This window comes from Aythya ferina (assembly GCF_964211825.1).
Source record: "Aythya ferina genome assembly, chromosome: 12".
NCBI classification, from domain to species: Eukaryota; Metazoa; Chordata; class Aves; order Anseriformes; family Anatidae; genus Aythya; species Aythya ferina.
The window spans coordinates 10,976,146-10,994,219 of record NC_140308.1 but is presented as its reverse complement, the minus strand read 5'-3'; the positions used below and the strand labels follow the sequence as shown (position 1 = coordinate 10,994,219).

Here is an 18,074-nt window from a genome sequence, read left to right as displayed (position 1 = left end):
GGGGACCTCGAGCGGCCGGGGCCGGCTCCGACACCCGGGCCCCGCCTGTGGGGAGGCGCGGGGCGAGGTGAGGCGGGCCCGGCCCCGGCCCCGCCGCCTCCCGTGGCGCCGCCTTGGCCCTCGCGGGCCGCCGTGCTGCCAAGATGGCGGCGGCGGATTCGAGCGACAGCGAGGAGGAGGATCTGGTGAGCTACGGCACCGCGCTGCAGCCCCTGCAGGAGGGTAAGGGACCCGGCCGGGCGCCCCGCGCCTCTCCCCGCGCTGTGGGGGCCGCGGGCCTGGAGGCGGCCCAGGGGCACGTACCGCGGCCCTTGCGGCCGAGCGGCCCGGGAGGAGCGGCCTGGTCCGGTTTGGTTCGGCCCCGGCTCCCGTCCCCTCAGAGCCGGGGGCGCTGGGGTCTGTGGGCACAGGGCAGAGCCGCCTCCCCCTGCCCGCCGCTCTGGGGCCGCCCCACACGGCCCCCGGAGGCTGCCGGTCCCGGTGTTGTAACACACTTACCGAGCAGGACTGGCCTTCCGTGTGTTTTTAAAACCCTTTAGCTGAGTTTCGTGGTTCTGGTATTTCTGTAACGTCCCGGCTGGTGTTAGTTGTAAAATTTTCAAGTCAGCGGGCAGTGGTTGTTATTCTCGGGGCTGTCCTCCTGATAATAAAGATGGAAGTTTTGTTGCCTGGCCGAGGTTTGAAAGCACCAGGATGCCCTGTCAAGGTAGAAGATCGCTGTTGTTTCTCTGGAACCACCATCCTTTGTTTTTCTTGTTATCATCAATGACAGCAAAAAAATGAAAACAGTGACATACCCTTGTGATTTCCAAATCAGATTAGACTTGAAGTAGCATAGCCATTCTATTGACGTTAAAGACGCGCTTCATAATACTCCCTGTCTTTGAAGATTGAAGGGTTAAAAATGACATTAGCAGTTTTTAATAATTTATTTCCTGTTAAAATGAAAAAACATTTTTTCCTATAATTGTCACAACAGGTAGCTGCTAATAAATAACTGAAGCTTTACAGGGTTCAGTGGTGATCACAGGTGTGTGTTTTTATGTAGCTTCTGTAGAATATTTAGCCAGGAGTTGTGCCTGAAGAGATCAGGCCCAAATCACCCATCTTTAATATTGATTTCTAATATTGGGGGTAGCTTGGTTTAAGTCAACGAAAGTGCTTCTTTAAGAAATCTCTGACAAATAGTGGTCTAATAGTTTCAGTGGGTTAATCCTTAGAGAAACTGTAATATTGCATATTATTTTCTGTCAAGCCTGGAACTCTTCTGTTCTCAGTAAATAGTAATAATGGTATTATGTGCATGAATGAATTTGTACAAAAGGGAAATTGGCTAGGCCTTGTGAACCTGTGAGTTTCTTATCACCATAAAATACATTTGAATCCTTTTGTTCCTTCAGAAGCTTCTAGTGTGGACTAACGTGTATGTAAGAAGCATCATTAGCTTCTCTTTATGGATGTTATTTATTTTGCGTGTTGTCTTTTGTGAGTCAAATAAAAGATTCTGTTGAAAGTTTATAGTGGTAGGATTTTTTTTACTCTCAGTATGTAAAATGTTATATAAAAAAGTTGCATATATTAACCATATCAACCAATATTAAGGAGAATCCGAGTGGTAAGTATTTAGCATTTCAAACCTTTCTAGTGCTTTGTGAATAGTTCTAAGTGCCTGTGATGTATAGAGGAAATATTTACAGACTAGAGGGGTTATTAAGTGGACAGGTAATTTATTAATCTGACTGCAGGAAAATAAGTGTTTTCAGAACTAGTAAGAATTTCTATTTGAACACTTCATGCTTTTGTTCTGGCAGTGTATATTAACAATGTATACAAATATTTTAAATAGGTTGGAATAAGTGTAAACTGCTGATGCTTTTTACTTTAGGGTGGCTGCCGTTCAGTCTTGTTCTTAATTGCAAGGGAAGAAATGGTTTCTGGACTAAGCAGAGATTCCATTCTTTATGCAGTGTTGTGATTTAGTTTTGTGGTTTATCTGATTGTAGGTGAACGACTCAAAAAGCCAGTTCCTCTTCAAGAACAGACTGTTAAAGATGCAAAGGGACGATATCAACGTTTTCATGGAGCATTTACTGGTGGTTTCTCTGCTGGTTACTTTAACACTGTTGGCACAAAGGAAGGTCAGATATCTTTCTGTCCTCTGGGAAGGGTTATATGGTTATTGTAATATAACATTAGTGAAAATAAATTAACTGTCATGAAGCATTTTTTTTTCCTACTGTTCGTTATTCTGTAAGTAGTTGGAACAATATTTTTTAAGGTATTTCCCCTTCAGTTCTTACACTGCAGTTTTATAGATGTTCTCGTGATGTATCCTTAAAATGTAAGGTTGAAATGTTTGATTTATTTTTAAATACTAGATTGTAGTTTACAATACCTTACTTTAAATGGTTTACTTTTAAGGATGGACTCCTTCAGCTTTTATATCATCACGGCAGAAAAGAGCAGACAGAACCGTTCTTGGACCAGAAGACTTCATGGATGAAGAGGTACATTTAGAAATACATACATCTCTTTTGGAAGTAGTTGCCATGACTGTAAGTTTTTTCAGGCCGTGAAAAAAGAACTTAAATAGCAAAACTAACTTCAAAATTACTTCATGTATACGGTGTTATACTTCTAGATTTTTAGGATGTTTCGCTGATACACCTAGGAAAACTCCTGTAATCTCAATATTAAAAACAAAACAAAACTTCAAACCTTTCACTTTGAGAAGATATAAATGCTTTTGAAACTGAAATGCGACCATTCAGGTTACTCAAAAATCAAAGATATGAAAAAATGGCTTGAAAAATGTTGCCAATATAAGGGTCACATCCTGTTTTGTTTCCTTTACTATTATACTAAGTTAACCTTTAAGAAAAAAACAGGAAAAATATTTTTTAATATATTTTTTTCTTTTTTGTCTATATTTTCTAGGATCTTAGTGAATTTGGGATAGCACCAAAAGATATTACAACCACAGATGATTTTGCATCCAAAGCTAAAGACAGAATCAAAGAAAAAGCTAGACAGATTGCAGGAGTAGTTGCTGCCATTCCAGGAACTACTGCATTTGATGATTTAATAGGACCATCAAAGTAAGTAAATTTAAATAAAAGTTAATCAAGCAATTTTATTCACTTACAAGTGTTTTATTGCTAAGGCAAGTAATGTTTGATTAAAATAACTCATGAAGGAGAATGAAAGCTCTTCAGTTTTGCGTTTTCAAAGTGGCCTCCATCTGGATTTTTGTTTTGCATGTGCAGTCTTGTGCTAGGTGAGAATTTAGAGATGGATACAGCATATACTCAAATGTTGATGTGTTCAGATTTGGTTTGAAAGTATGGTGCAAAAACATTTTCAAATGGTGTTGTTATATATTATTTTTCAAGGAATACTAAAATTGTGGTCTGAGTTTTTTTATTTATTTTTGTTTTCTTTGGTTTTCTTCTTAGAATAACAATTGGTGTTGAACTGTTGCGAAAAATGGGTTGGAAAGATGGACAAGGCATAGGACCGCGAGTCAAAAGAAAGCCACGTAGGCAGAAACCTGGTAAGTTCAGTGAAGTTCCTGAACTCAGTAATAGAAAGTTAGCCTTCAAGTTAGACCAATATTAATCTAACTAGATAGTTAGACCATTAAGAAGCTCATTTTAAGATATCATTTTATTTAATATGTTTCTTTAATCTTAGAGAAATTTAATAAGGATGCTGTTACGTCTCTTACAGACCCTGAAGTGAAAATATATGGTTGTGCATTACCACCTGGACTGTCAGAAGGTTCTGAGGTAATGTGCAGGCAAAAGCTTTTCGTTGACTTACATAAAAATAACTTATGTGTTAATACGCATTAAAAAAAAAGACGCTTTTTAACCAGCACTTCAGTGTGCAATTTCAAATTTTGTTGTTTGTAAATATTTATTATGCTTATTATGAAAAAGATTGAATGTAACAAAATTTATTCTTTTGCTAGCTAAGCAGGTGTAGTTCAAAAATAGTTTCATATATAGTTAAGGAAAATCAAGCTTGCCTAGTTTTACATTAACTAAATATTGTAAAAGCTAAATGTACCAAACTCTTTTATTCATAGTTGTTCTTGTATACTTTTATTGTACAAGGACGAAGAAGATGAATACCAGCCAGAGAATGTGACGTTTGCACCGAAAGATGTAATGCCTGTAGATTTGACTCCAAAGGAGAATGTCCATGGACTTGGTTATAAGGGTTTGGACCCCACACAAGCTTTGTTTGGTGTATCTGGAAGAGAACATGTTAATCTTTTTGCGGGTTCTGAAGACCCAAGTAATTCACTTGGTGATCTGCGACACAATAGAGGAAGAAAACTAGGTATCACAGGCCAAGTAAGATGTTGCTTAATGCATTTTATTAGTAATGTAATAAAATCTAAATGAATTTTGATTTTTTTTTTCCTTTGTGGAAGGCACATAGTCACTGTAGACACTAACATAGTCACTGTAGACACTGTATTGTAAGAAACCTGAAGTATGGTTTGAAAACAGCATTAGGAATACCTCGTTTCTGTTTGTTAACCTCTTTAATGTGAACATGTGAGCAAATCCTTGTAACTCTTAACTGCTTTCATTTATTGATAGTGTTAAAGAGAAATATAAAAAGAACTCAATGAATGATTGGATTGAGAAAATGCTTGTTACTTGATTAGAGAAAGTTGATGTTCAGTATGTTTTTAGTTTAAACTAAAGTTTAGTTTAGAGTTTTAGAGTTTTAGAGTTTTTTAGAGTTTTAGAGTTTTAGAGTTTTAGAGTTTTAGAGTTTTAGAGTTTTAGAGTTTTAGAGTTTTAGAGTTTTAGAGTTTTAGAGTTTTAGAGTTTTAGAGTTTTAGAGTTTTAGAGTTTTAGAGTTTTAGAGTTTTAGAGTTTTAGAGTTTTAGAGTTTTAGAGTTTTAGAGTTTTAGAGTTTTAGAGTTTTAGAGTTTTAGAGTTTTAGAGTTTTAGAGTTTTAGAGTTTTAGAGTTTTAGAGTTTTAGAGTTTTAGAGTTAGAGGGGTTTTGCTTCCTTCCATTTTATTTGTAGTTCTTATGTAGGAGTGCTGTCGATTTATATACTTTTAGAATTTATTTTTTTGTGCTGTTTAATGTTTTTGTTGTTGTTTTTGTTTATTTTGCTTTGAGTGCTTAACCTTCACATAGACTGTAAGTCTATGCTGTCCTCACCCTGTGCTGACCAAACTTAATGTCCCTTACTGCTAAGGGAGTGGAATAAGCGGAATATGTTTGGTTCTCCCCTGTCTCCTGTCACCCCTCCAGTTTTTACCTCTTGTTTTTCTTATATCGTAGTACATTTTTTTTCCCAGTATGCATCTATATATATTGTTGTTTATAGGGCACCTTACATACTGTAGATGGATAGATACAGATGTAGATGTGTTCTATCATGTGACTTAAACCAAAAATACAATTTTCACATTTTTAAATTCCTATTACTTTTATTTAAAATATGTTACAGGCTTTTGGTGTAGGAGCTTTAGAGGAAGAAGATGATGATATTTATGCAACTGAAACATTGTCAAAATACGATACAGTTCTAAAAGATGAAGAACCTGGAGATGGCTTGTATGGCTGGACAGCACCTAAGCAGTATAAATCCAAAAAAAGTAAGAACTATAGTTCTAACTAAAGAGTTAGTGTGATTTGTATTCAAAGCATCACATAAGTGTAGTCTCTCTTTTCCAAATATTTTAAAGGGATTGGTATCTCCTAGCTATGATATCTGAAGCTTTGTCTAGTCTTACTGCAAGATTCATGTGTTTCAGTTCTGGAAATAATTTTGAAGTCCTACACGAATCCTAGTTTAGACTAAAAACCCAAATTGCATTTTAAAAGGACAGTATGCGCTGCTCTGTGAAATATAGCATTCAATTCCACTGAAGTAAAGATTATTATGAACTATAGCTGCAAAATATGACCTAATACTTTCAAAGATTTTTTTTTAGATTTGCTTATTTGCAAATGATAACATTTGCAAGTTTTGTCTTGATACTGCTGTATTTTTAGTGCAACTTCTAAGTGCATGGAATACTCAGCATTTTCTAGACAACTTCTTGATATTAAGTTGTATGCAATTAATGCACTTATGATGTTAGATGTGCATCTAGTGGTACTGATGCTGTACCAGTAGCCAGGTTCATTTTATAGGATTCTTCGTGTATTTCTAGTATTTTAGCTGTGTAATGCTATAGCCAGACTCATAGTCATTGAATTTAAATGAAAGGCAAAGAGAACAAACAACTCCAATCATATTCTATCAAATGTACTGCAAAATATAAAATTTTCAGGAAAAAATGCTTTTTGTCAAACATACACATATTAAATATTGACCAACTCTATGGTCATTTGTAGGGTCTGACACAGAAGTTAAATATATAGGAAAAATCTTGGATGGCTTTTCCTTGGCATCAAAATCATCAGCTCCAAACAAGGTAAGCAGATACTGACATTTTTGCCATAAGAATAACATCCAAAGCAAAATTGACCTGTGCTATATGGATTTTACTGTTGCTCAATGTTTTTTTATTTTCTTAGAAATGAAAGTTCTGGTAAGTAGCATAGACCGCTGGGTATGTGGAAGCTGCCAAACTAATGGATTAATTTAAACTTTGCCCATGTACAACCCTTGAGCAAATACATTGTACACTACTTACTGTTATTTTGAATAAAGTTGGAGGAGTGATTTGATTTAACTTTGCAATAAATAATGCACATCTGCTTTTATATCCTTCAAATATAACTAACATCCATTTATCATGTAAATGGATGTTTATCATGTAAAAAATTAGTCCCCAGACTTCGTCCACTTCACTGTTTTGGTGACAAGTTAGTTTGTTAGCTTTATTCTTAGCTTTGTATCTTTTATTCCATGTATGATTGCATAAATTGGAGTGATGAATGGAGTTTTGTGATAAGGTACTTTTGTGAATGAAGAAAGTTTGCATGGTATATAAAATTGAATTGTATAAGAGGCAGAGAGTTAACCTTTTGAAGCTTGCATGCAGAATGTAGGGGAAAAGGAATTTGAAAGACATGAAAAATAGAAAACACAGAAGTACTCAATTATTCAATTAACTGACTAAATCATATGTGAATTCTGTTTTTAAAAGAGTAATTTATGAGCATTATCAAGAGCATTTTCTCAAATGAGAGCAATGTGTATTAAGACTGGTTTATATTTGCTGCTTCTTGATGTGTTTTCCTATATTGTGTAACTGTTATCTATTAACAATAGAACAATTCGTTCCAAAAGTTTGTATTACAGTGCCACTTACTGACTCAGTCTAAAATAATCAGTAGCTTGTGATGTCTCTTTCTGCTGCTAGTTGTAAATTGAGGAATTTTTAGATTGAAGTGACCTTTCTGAAACATTTCTAAGGGTTAAATACAAAGTTGTATCTTGCTTTTGGTTGTTGTGTTGTGTTTTTTTTTCCCACTTCTCTGTAAAGATTTATCTACCACCTGATCTGCCACGAAATTACAGACCAGTTCATTACTTTCGACCTGTAATAGCTGCTGGGAATGAAAACTACCATTTACAGAAGGCATTAGAGGAATCAACTGGAAAACTTGGCAGCAACATGACACAGCAAAGCAGGCATGCACTGAACGCGTCTCAGAGGAGGGAACAACTAGGAGAGGCTGTTCTGAAAGGTATTGATGGATATCACACCTTTGCTTGTTTTTCAGGTCCCCAAATTGTTTATATAACAATAAAAATTTGATTTAGTCTTGAACACTATTTTCTAATGTAAAAATAGTAAATCAAGTTGATTAGCCAAAATACCTTGTCATTATCCATTTCCATTTCTACAGATGAGCTATTGATGTCTGTCTGCATTTTCATGCACTTAAGTCTTAAAGAAGAAAAGCATGCATAGGATTAGATGTTTCTTTGTAGTGGCCTTATGAATTCATTATGTAGTAAGTTGTGAGTTTTGACATTTTTCTCTGTAAAAATGAGGCATCACTGGAATACATGTAAATCCACTAAAAATTATCTTGTAAATATGGCATTTATATCTACAATAGTAAATTTTACAAGGTAATATGTAAACATGTGGCAAATAGCATAAAAGATGCAATAGTGACCAACAGTTCTCATATGCCATTTCTGCCGTTATATTGTGTTCTAGCTTTAGAGTATTTTCTCTGAATGTGTGTATGTGTAGGCTTTTTTCTCCACTGAAGGGTCAGAAATAATTGTATTAATTTTTATTTTAACTTCTTCTTTTGATTTTAGGTCCAGCTCGTTCTGTTATGGAATATCTGTCTGAGAAAGATAGAGAGAGACTCAAAGAAGTGAAGCAAGCATCTGAACAACAAATGAAAGCCAAAACGTTACCTCAGCCATCACGGAATAGCAGATTCCAGCCAGCCTCTGCAGATGATGCTTTTCAAAAATGGCAAATGTTGTTGGGGGGGCAGATTGCAAACGCTGGTTCTAGTGACTTCAAGCCATTTGCAAAAGATCCAGAAAAGCAAAAAAGATATGAAAGTTTTGTGAGAAGTCTTAAACAAGGAGAAAAAGGTAACCAAGGAAAGAAATCCTGAAATTTTTAGTTTTCTACGGCCAAAATAAGCCCAACAACTATTGCAATTCTTAAGAAATTTTTTATGACATTTAATTGTATTGACTTCAGTGAAACTGCTCAGGAGTTTAAGTGTTAGCAAGACTTGATTTTAGGCGTTGCATTTCATACTTTGCTGTGGCACAAGTGAAATTGTAAAGGATGTTTTGGTTAGGAAACAGCATATTTTTTTTTTTCATTTGGCAAAGTAGACTTCAGCTCTTGCCAGTGCTGTAAACTATTATGCATGGAATAAGGAGTTTCATTTAGTTTGCTTCTTTGTGAGGAGTAAAACTGACAGATCCTATAAAGGCAGAAAGAAAGCAGTAGTCACAGCAGAATTGCAATTTTTGACTCCTTTCACCTTTTTCTCAAATAAGAGAGGAAAAATCAAAAGAAAAGCCAAACCATACCCTTCTGGAGGAGATAGGAATTGTAAAGTGAGTGAAGTAGTTTACACTTGTCAGAGCTTGTTCTGCATGTTCTTTGGATATTCTGACAGACACTACTGTCAATTACATTTGGAATTACTCTTCCTAGAAGAATCTGTGGCTGTAAAATGATAGCATACAGTAATTTTTAATAATACAGTTGAGATTAATACTGTCTTTAAACCAAATGCATATTAAATACTTGCAGGGATGCTTGCTTATCTTTTTTTTTTTTTTTTTTTTCTTGAAAAGCAGCAAATTTAAGTAAGCTCTAATTTTTGCTAATTACTTCTCTCCTTAACTTATACTAGATACATTAGAACGTCATTTAGACCCAACTATGACAGAATGGGAACGAGGAAGAGAACAAGAGGAATTCTTCCGTGCAGCAATGTTCTATAAGTCCTCAAACTCAACCCTGTCATCCAGGTTTACGCGGGCCAAATATGAAGATGATGTTGACAAAGTCGAAGTTCCTCGGGACCAGGAGGTATATGCTGTTACTGTCTTTCTAGTATATAGAAGTTATGTTTGTTGCCTTTGTCCCGACTTTCAAAATTATTTTTCTCTAAAACTTTTGTAGATACCACGTCAATAATGGTTTTTTGCTCTTCTGTTAGGTAAACCTTTGAGAATGTTTACTGCAAACAAAGCAGTGATTTGTTAATCTACATTGAAATATTTATTTGTTAGTGTGACAACAGGACAGTTGTCTTGTTAATTCAGTTAACTTTTTAATTAACTTACTGAATTAATTTAGTAAGTTGTTAGTTATGTATGAGATAATGTTTTGACTTTTTCAGAATGATACTGATGATAAGGAAACTGCTGTGAAGATGAAGATGTTTGGCAAACTCACCAGAGACAAGTTTGAATGGCACCCTGAAAAGTTGTTGTGCAAAAGATTTAATGTTCCTGATCCATATCCTAAGTGAGATGATTGATAAAATATACTTATTTTTAACACTTTAAAAAATTCTGACATTTTGTCATATGATTTTGAAAAATGTGGCTTGATGTTTTAAAACCTTACAGTGTTTTAATTGGCCTCATTAAACATGGTGAAATCACTTCTGAGAAAATAGTATGCATTTTAAGGACTACTGTAGCCTGTTGTAGATAATTTGAGGCCTTATTTTTCTATGTCGAAAACAATAATCAATTTATTTTTTTTTAATTTCCCTATAGTTCTTCCATCGTTGGTTTACCAAAAGTGAAGAGAGACAAGTATTCTGTATTTAACTTTTTAACTCTGCCTGAGCCTACCACATCTGTAACTCAAGAAACAAATGAAAAAAACCAACAGAATAGCAGTCTTAGCAGTAAGTTGGTTGTTGTTTTATTCATTTAGTTATGAGGTAATGGTATAGAAATGCCTATCTTTGTTATGGAGAATGAATTTATCTATAAATTCAGTATTTTTGAATTCAAGAGAAAGACATGAAATTTGAAAATAAATGCAATAAATTCGGTTCAGACATAAAAACAAACGTCAGTATGATTATGATGTTTTTTTTGCACCTAGAAGACCTTTATAGGTCATATTCATTAAAAAGATTTTAAAAGTACCAAACCATACTGAAGAAACAGGTTATTTTAAAATCAAGTAGGTCATAAAATGTAATATAATTTAGCATGCAACTGATTTGAATGTTTGGGACTTTTTTAGAACCAAAGAAACCTTCTAGATGGGATGTATCAGATAAAGAAAAGGAGAAAAAAGATTCTATCAGTGAATTCATTAGTCTTGCTAGATCAAAAGCTGATCTTCAGCAGAAGCCACCAGTGCCAACAACAGAAGAATCTAAATCAAAAGCTGATCTTCAGCAGAAGCCACCAGAGCCAACAACAGAAGAATGTGGAACTAGGGCAAGTGAAACTCTTCCCAGTGAGGTGGGTTCACAATGGTGTTTAGGAACATAAAGGCAACCCTGAAATAATTTCGTGTAGTATATGAATTGGTTTAACACAGATCAGTTTGCTGAAGGGCCCACTCAGGATAAGCAAAGAGGAAGTGAGATTACCTTTGGAAAAATTTTGAGTTTATAACTCAGAGGTGAAACTTCCACAACATACAAGGACAGCAAGTATGACTATCTGTACTTGAAGTAGCAGCTTAAGAAAAGATAAAATTTAGCTCCCAACTAGGGGGTTAAATTCAGTCACTTATACCCACTTTGCTCACAGACACAGGGTATATGTATTTTTTTTCTGCTTTGAGCAGAGGAGGGTGCATACATTGTGGAGAAAGGTGATGTTTTTCCTTTGAATAAATTTACTTTGAGTAGCATATAAGAGAAGTTTGAACTAATGAATAAGAATTTCTAATATCTTGGGATCTATTTTCAACTGTGTAGAGCACAAATTGCAGTACCCTTAAGAGGACATGAGTTTAGCAGTGCTTCAAGGTTTTGGCCTACCTATTGTGATATGTGATTATTTTGTAAATGCATCTCAGAATGTTTGAACTTGCTGTATTGCTCAACTTAGCTGATTTTTAGTTTCTTTAGTGTTTATATATGGTTTGTTATGCTGTTTTGCAGGTAGCTGATGAAGATAAAGATCAAGAAGAAGAAAGCAGACCATCCATGGACTTATTTAAGGCCATTTTTGTGAGTTCCTCTGATGAAAAATCTTCTTCCTCTGATGAAGAGAGTGAAGAAGAGCAGCAACCAACTACTTCAGTAACAGATTCAGAAACCACTAAGCAAGTTAATCTACCAGATAGTTCCTCATCTAATTCACAAGGTATCTTTATTTTTAAAAACATCTTATAAAAAAATTCCTGTATGAATCAAGTACTCTGGGACTGCTAGGACAGTGCTATACTCTTGTGCAGCTCATCTGGTATTGGTCTATCTAGGCATGAAGAAAATGTGAATAGTACAGTTCTGAATAAGACCTTGTATGTTAGTGTTATTCATGTTGCCATGTGTCTTGCATAGATTTTACAAGCAAACTGACCTATAAAACGTTTTTGTTAAACAGTGAGGGCAGAAAAAACATCTAAGGTAAGGGCGGACATAAAGGGAAACTTATAATAAGTCATAAGATAAGCTAATAAGTTATTCCTATCTTATGGTGGATATTTTACAAGTTCAGAAATAAATAGTATGCATTTATTTAATAAAGTCACTTTCTAAATACTGACATTCCTGTAAAATGTAATGTTAAAAATAACTTCACTAGGACATCAGAAGGTTGCATTTTATTTATATTCTAGTTATAAAAGTTGTCACTATAATTCTACAAGAGAGGGAGAAGACCAATCTTTTACGTTACTAAAATTCAATAAGTGGGTTGTAAAATGTTTCTATATTTTCAGAATATCATTAAATTAACAAAATGCACAATATACTTAGCTTTCAGTGAGAAAACTTTCACATTCTTTCACAGTTGGTTCTGTTAACATCTAACTTCCAGTTTTTATGAACTTTGTAGATCATGTAGAGTCTGTTTTTTGTGCCAAGTAGTATAAAAGTCATACTACCTTGTTAAATAAAAGCAAACGTACTGATAGTAAGTAAATTATAATTGTATAATAGGTTAATTTTGAGTTAGAAATATGTATTTATATGTTGCAATCTTTCAGGATGTCAACTATGCAGTTAGCCAAGAAAATCCACAGAGATATAAGATGCCAATCAGTTTGCTTTCTTAGAGTTTTTTAGAAAGTCTGCTTTAACTTTTTTTCAGCATATCTTGACAAAAATGTTTCTTGCTTTTGAATAAAGAAGTCTTTGTTTTGTTTTATTTTCATAGACAATGTGTCTGCTAAAGCGGAGCCTGGTGTTTCTTTGTTGCCTGCTTCAAAGCAGGAACTGGATGCAGCAGAGGAATTTGGGCCAAAGTTGCCCCCAGCTTTTCCTTTTGGTAGGTTCTATATATTTCTTGTATATGAATTCTGCATGTTGAAGATGTAAGGTATTTGATGTATGATATTTCTCTTTAATAAATGTTTGTGAATAGCTACTTTACCTCTTAAATGCCTGAACTATGTCAAACTGTCATCGACAAACACTTTGTAGTCGTGCTGTGACGGACTAACAGGAACTTTTCTGCCTGTACCAACTTTGTTGTAATTCCATAGAGGCAGTGTTAAAAAAAAAAATGTAATGAAGATACAGGGTGAGAATTGTAATTCATTTATTGATAGATTTCAAAGTCCTTTAATTACAATAAGAAGTTTACAGTTAAATTTTTTATACATTTCACATCCATTTGAAAGCTTAATTTTTTTATTTTAAAGCAGCTTATTAGATTAATATAGAAAGTAATAATGAAATTAACCTTTTTTGTTCATGCTTTTTGTTTCTGCATGTGCTTTGTGCTTTAGGTTCTACTTGGCAACAAGAAACAGCTGTGCCAGCAAGTTTTCCGGGGCCTAGTAGGAAAGAAAAACATAAAAAGAACAGAGAGAAACAGAAGTCTAAGAGGGAACGCAAACATAAAAAGGAAAAGGTATTTAATTTAACTAAACAGTTCACTGATTCTTTGATCTGCCTCTTGAATTTTCTCATGATTTCTTCTAGATTCTAGGAAAACATGCTGGGACTGAAGCAACTTAAGTGTTTTCTCAGGTGTTTTGAGACTGGAACTTTAGAATAGTAAATTGTCTTACTAGGGTGATGCTTTTTCCATATATACAATGTGACTGCAGATAATACTATGGGTAGTTTAATGTTGTGTAAACGTCCTGTTTCAATTAAGCTTGGAGCCTATGCTGAAATCAACTTTTAGAGATGTTTGCTTTTTTGTTTTTGTTGCCTTTCAGAAGGCAACAGAACCAACTGTTTCCAAATGAAACTGTAGCGTAATACGGGTTTGTTTTTCCTTTTTACAGAAGAAGAAACATAGGAAACACAAAACCAAAGGAAAACACAAAAATAAAAAATCAGAAAAAGACAGCAGTTCAGATACTACAGACAGCAGTGATAGCCTTAGCGATATAGATACCACAGGCTTGTCACCCAAAGAACTTCTAAGAAGGTAAACAGAAAACTGACTGAAACATTTACAAGCTTTCCAGTGGATAACTAAAACCTCAATTTATGAGGTGTCATTTTAGTAAAGCTGTTTGTAGCAAATATGGATTAGCCAGTCTCTCTATGTTTTAAAGCCTGCTAGTTTGTAATGTTTGCTTTCTTTATTAAACAAGTATTAGGTATCTTAAGCTAGAGGATAATCAATTTTAGGATGGAAGCCTTTTGAGATAAAGGGCACTAAATAAACAGTTCTGTGCGAGTTAATGGAATTTACAGTTACATATAACTGATATTGTGGAATTAATTTTGAATGAGTTAAAAATCGAACTAGTACAGATGGTGAGTCATATTCCATTACTTTGTCTACTATCTTTACTTGGAAACATTAGAACCAATATCTGCTTCAGAATGTTTTGAGTCTGCTTTAGTTTGTTGATAATCAGCAAAAGAACCAATTCAAATAGATCTGCTGTGTGGCATTGATAGTTAATAATTCTGTGCTTCAGCAAGGAACAGTGAAGCAAGCAGAATGTTTGACTTGTGTATGTCTTGTAAATCGAAACTCTGCTGTTAGATTTTTATAAACTAGAGACTTGAACATAGTGCAAGCAGAGATGTGAAAATAGGAAAATAACAGTTTGTAACTTAATTTTGCTCAGTGCTGAAGTAAACTACAAACAAAAGTAACTGCGTCTGGTTCAGATCATAATCAAATTAAAAAGCATCCCATGTGGAACAGTCACCACATTGGATTCTCTTGAACTTCTCCTATTAGCTGAAAGACAGGTCTCTACACATTTTTTGAAGTATCACATCTGGATATCCTGGCAAAATTATTGTGGTCTAGCTGTTAAGTGGAATGGGCATGTACAAAGGGCAAAAGGCAGCATTGCAAAGGTCTCTGCCTTCCATTTCTTTGGAATTGAGATTCAGTTGTGTATTTGTATTTTTGTATTAAAAAGCCAAGGTACTTTTCCTTTTTATTTCTAAATAGCCAAAATATGTTTGTGTGCGTTTTGCACAGAATGGTTTGACTTTGTTGTACAAGCTGATACTTCATAGCCTTTGCTTTTTTGTTTCAACACTGAGGCAAAATGTTTTTCTCATATATTTCTTAAGGTTTAAGAAATGGCTCAGGTAATTAAATACTCTGAATGTTGCATGTTACTATTCAGTCTAACTGTTTTCTTTATCTTTCTCTCTTAGATTGAAACAACTTCAGTATTGAAGAAGTAGCTTGTTTTCTTCAGTGCTGCATGACTTTTAATCTCAAATTTTTGATCTCCTCCATGATGGTAGATCAGTTACGTATTGTATACTTTGAAGCATTGTAGATACTGTATTCATATTGAATTTGTCTGAGAGTAAACGTGTATATGTTTATTTTGTGATGCTTCATAGGATTGAAATGCAAGGATTGTGGAATGTTGAAAAAGACTCCTTCTGTAAAGCATAGTCTGAAATATTGCAGGCTCTGTTTTAATTAACATAAAACATGATATTTTAATAAACTAATTATTACAAATCATTTTTGTACAGTAAGTCATTGCCTAAGACCTCTAAATTAGATCTTTCAGGATGTGTGGGAATGGCATGAAGCTGTGCCAGGGGAGGTTCAGAGGGGGCATGAGGAAAAATTTCTTTACTGTGAGGATGGTCAAACACTGGAACAGGTTTCCTAGAGAAGCAGTTGATGCCCAATGCCTGTCAGTGTTCAAGAGAGATTTGTACAATGTGCTCAGTAATATGTTTTAACTTTTGGGTAGTCCTGACGTGGGCAGGCAGCTGGATTTGATCTTTGAATGTCCCTTCCAACTGAACTGTTCTGTTTTATTCTAATGCTGGAGGGTAATTTTTGTCTGCCTTAGTTGTTAATGTCCTAACTTAATTAAATGTAAAATTTGCATTGGGTATGCCTTTTGTTTTTCTTTTTTCTGTTTTTTGAGTCTAATGTAGAAATTCAGATTGCAGTTTTCCAGTATCTGGCTGTACTTGAAGTTATTTTTATGTCTCCTAATTATGTATTGTATTTGCTATAGCAGGTCTAAACTAATAAGTTGTCACATTGACAAAAATTAAGGTTCCATTAGCCTTAATACCTTGGTACTAGGTTAGTACTCTTAATTATAATCTGCATTATTTGGCAACGTTATGTAATTACAATTAAAACATCACTTTTTTTGTTTAATACAGTACATTTAAAAAATGCTTGTTATCTCAGAGTTATTTTAATACAACCTATGAAAAAGCAGACACACAGAACCTCTCCTTCCAGGTGTACAGGAAACCAAACCAACATTCCTGCCTGAAAGTATGAACAAAAACTGAAATTCACATTTGGAGATAATAGTTCTTTGGTGACTGACTTAATAAGAATTATTTATTATCCACAGCTTTCTGGTAGCTCTTCATGAAAGCAAGGTGGTTAGTAGTCTTGCGTTGGCTCAGCCCGTGTAGTTTTAAAAGTAAAGTCAAAAAGAACACCTCAGGAAGGAAGGAAACGCGAGAAAAGGCTCGGTGACTGACGCGCGGAGGCGGCCGCGGGGCCGGGCCTGGGCGCGGGCTCCCCTCACGGGGACGCTGAGGCGGCGCGCGGGGCCTCATGGCGGCGGGGGGCAGCCGCGGGGACCCCTTGGCCCTGGGGCCCGAGCCCGAGCCCGAGCTGGAGCCGGAGCCGACCCCGGCCGAGGGGCGCTGGGGCGACCAGGAGTCTAAGGCGCAGGTGGGTCGGGGCAGGCAGATTCCGCATCCCTGGATAGCCGGGGATCCTATAAACTGAGGGCTGGGGAGCTCCGCGCTGCTTCACGAGTGGTTAACCCTTAGGGCAGGTGGTTTGGGGATGGTTTAGCGCATGCAGACACGTGCCAGACAATTGTAGTCTCAAGCGACTGAAGAAAAGCCTTTTCAAAATATGTCTTACGTGACATTTTTAGTGATTTTGGCTAAACAGCGCAGCCTGAGACATTTAGTCCTGCCGCTTGGTGGGCCAAGATCAACGAAACACTTCAGGGGTTTTGAAAGACTTGAGAGAGACTTAACAAGTTTTAAAAATAAATCTCGCTTTGCATGAGAGAGGAATTGGGGAAAATAAACCAGCACCACCAAAACCAGCTTCTTTCCCTCCAGAACAATCAAATCCAGCAACCTTTCTTTTCAACCAGGTGATTGTGAAAGCAGCTGCTGCCCAGTGCCAGGACAAGGATGCGAACTCCTCACTCAAGTAGAGCCTAAAAATTCTGCTCCTGTCGTTGTTTTCATGCGCCCTCTTGTGGAGGAAGCTGTCAAAAATGATTTCAAAGAAAAGTATTCCTAAACTTTGCTCTATTCGTTTACAGATACAATTCAAAATTCTAAGAGGACACAGCGATACTGTGAGCTCCTGCCATTTTTGCTCTGAAGACACAAAAATACTTTCATGCTCTTATGACAGAACAGTGAAGCTCTGGGTATGTTATGAATGCAAAAATGACAAATTAAAAAACAGAACACATGTTCAGTTTTGGTAATTCTGAAAAATGGTATTACTACTGATAGGTGAAATAGCTCCTTCAAGTGAAAGTCCCTGTAAGGAAGCAGCTCTAGCTCTTAGACTTGACAGTTCATATTTAAGAAAGAGAGGGGTAGTCAGAATTGCCAAATTTAATTCACATATTGAAGGTGAATGTAACAACACATATGCAATGAAGGGAGTTTATTATTTGCCTGTGGTCTGAGTCTGAGATTTTTACATGGACAGAAGGAACAGGGCTGTAAGTAGAAAGGTAGATCTCTGAGCTGTCACCATGGCTATGGTAGAGAAATTTAGTGAATGCCTTAAGGACGTTCTTAAGTGGCAGTTAGGCAAGTAGGAAAAGAGTTAAGAGAGTTACAGGAAATAAAACCAGTTTTTATGTGTTTGAACATCACCACCACTGCATAAGGAAGTGTTCAAAATGAACGATTTTTGAATATTTTCCCAGTACATTCAACTGGAAGACTGAACACAAGGTTTTTTATTTGTTTTTAAGATAGAGGACAATGAAGTGGGCCTTCATTACAAATAAATAAGTAAATAAATCACACA

At 35.8% G+C, this 18,074-nt stretch overlaps 2 protein-coding genes across 3 annotated transcripts in view; both read left to right on the top strand.

The window, feature by feature from the left end:
- Positions 1–74: 74 nt before the first annotated feature.
- GPATCH1 (G-patch domain containing 1) lies at positions 75–15,539 on the top strand. Its single transcript, XM_084533834.1, has 20 exons — positions 75–222; positions 2,004–2,138; positions 2,422–2,507; positions 2,938–3,098; positions 3,456–3,553; positions 3,730–3,788; positions 4,119–4,361; positions 5,484–5,631; positions 6,377–6,456; positions 7,474–7,678; positions 8,268–8,555; positions 9,338–9,516; positions 9,830–9,957; positions 10,215–10,348; positions 10,696–10,919; positions 11,570–11,774; positions 12,789–12,899; positions 13,363–13,487; positions 13,870–14,015; positions 15,218–15,539. Exons 1-20 carry the CDS (start codon positions 144–146, stop codon positions 15,237–15,239), a joined length of 2,856 nt encoding a protein of 951 aa, XP_084389960.1. The 5' UTR covers positions 75–143; the 3' UTR covers positions 15,240–15,539.
- A 1,032-nt stretch (positions 15,540–16,571) lies between these two features.
- WDR88 (WD repeat domain 88) overlaps positions 16,572–18,074 on the top strand; it is a 34,598-nt gene continuing 33,095 nt past the window's right edge. For both annotated transcript variants that reach the window (XM_084533111.1, XM_084533112.1), the window contains exons 1-2: positions 16,572–16,733; positions 17,347–17,457. In XM_084533111.1, the coding sequence (XP_084389237.1) occupies positions 16,614–16,733; positions 17,347–17,457 (231 nt within the window). In that variant the 5' untranslated portion in view covers positions 16,572–16,613. The remainder of the gene's footprint in view (positions 16,734–17,346; positions 17,458–18,074) is intronic.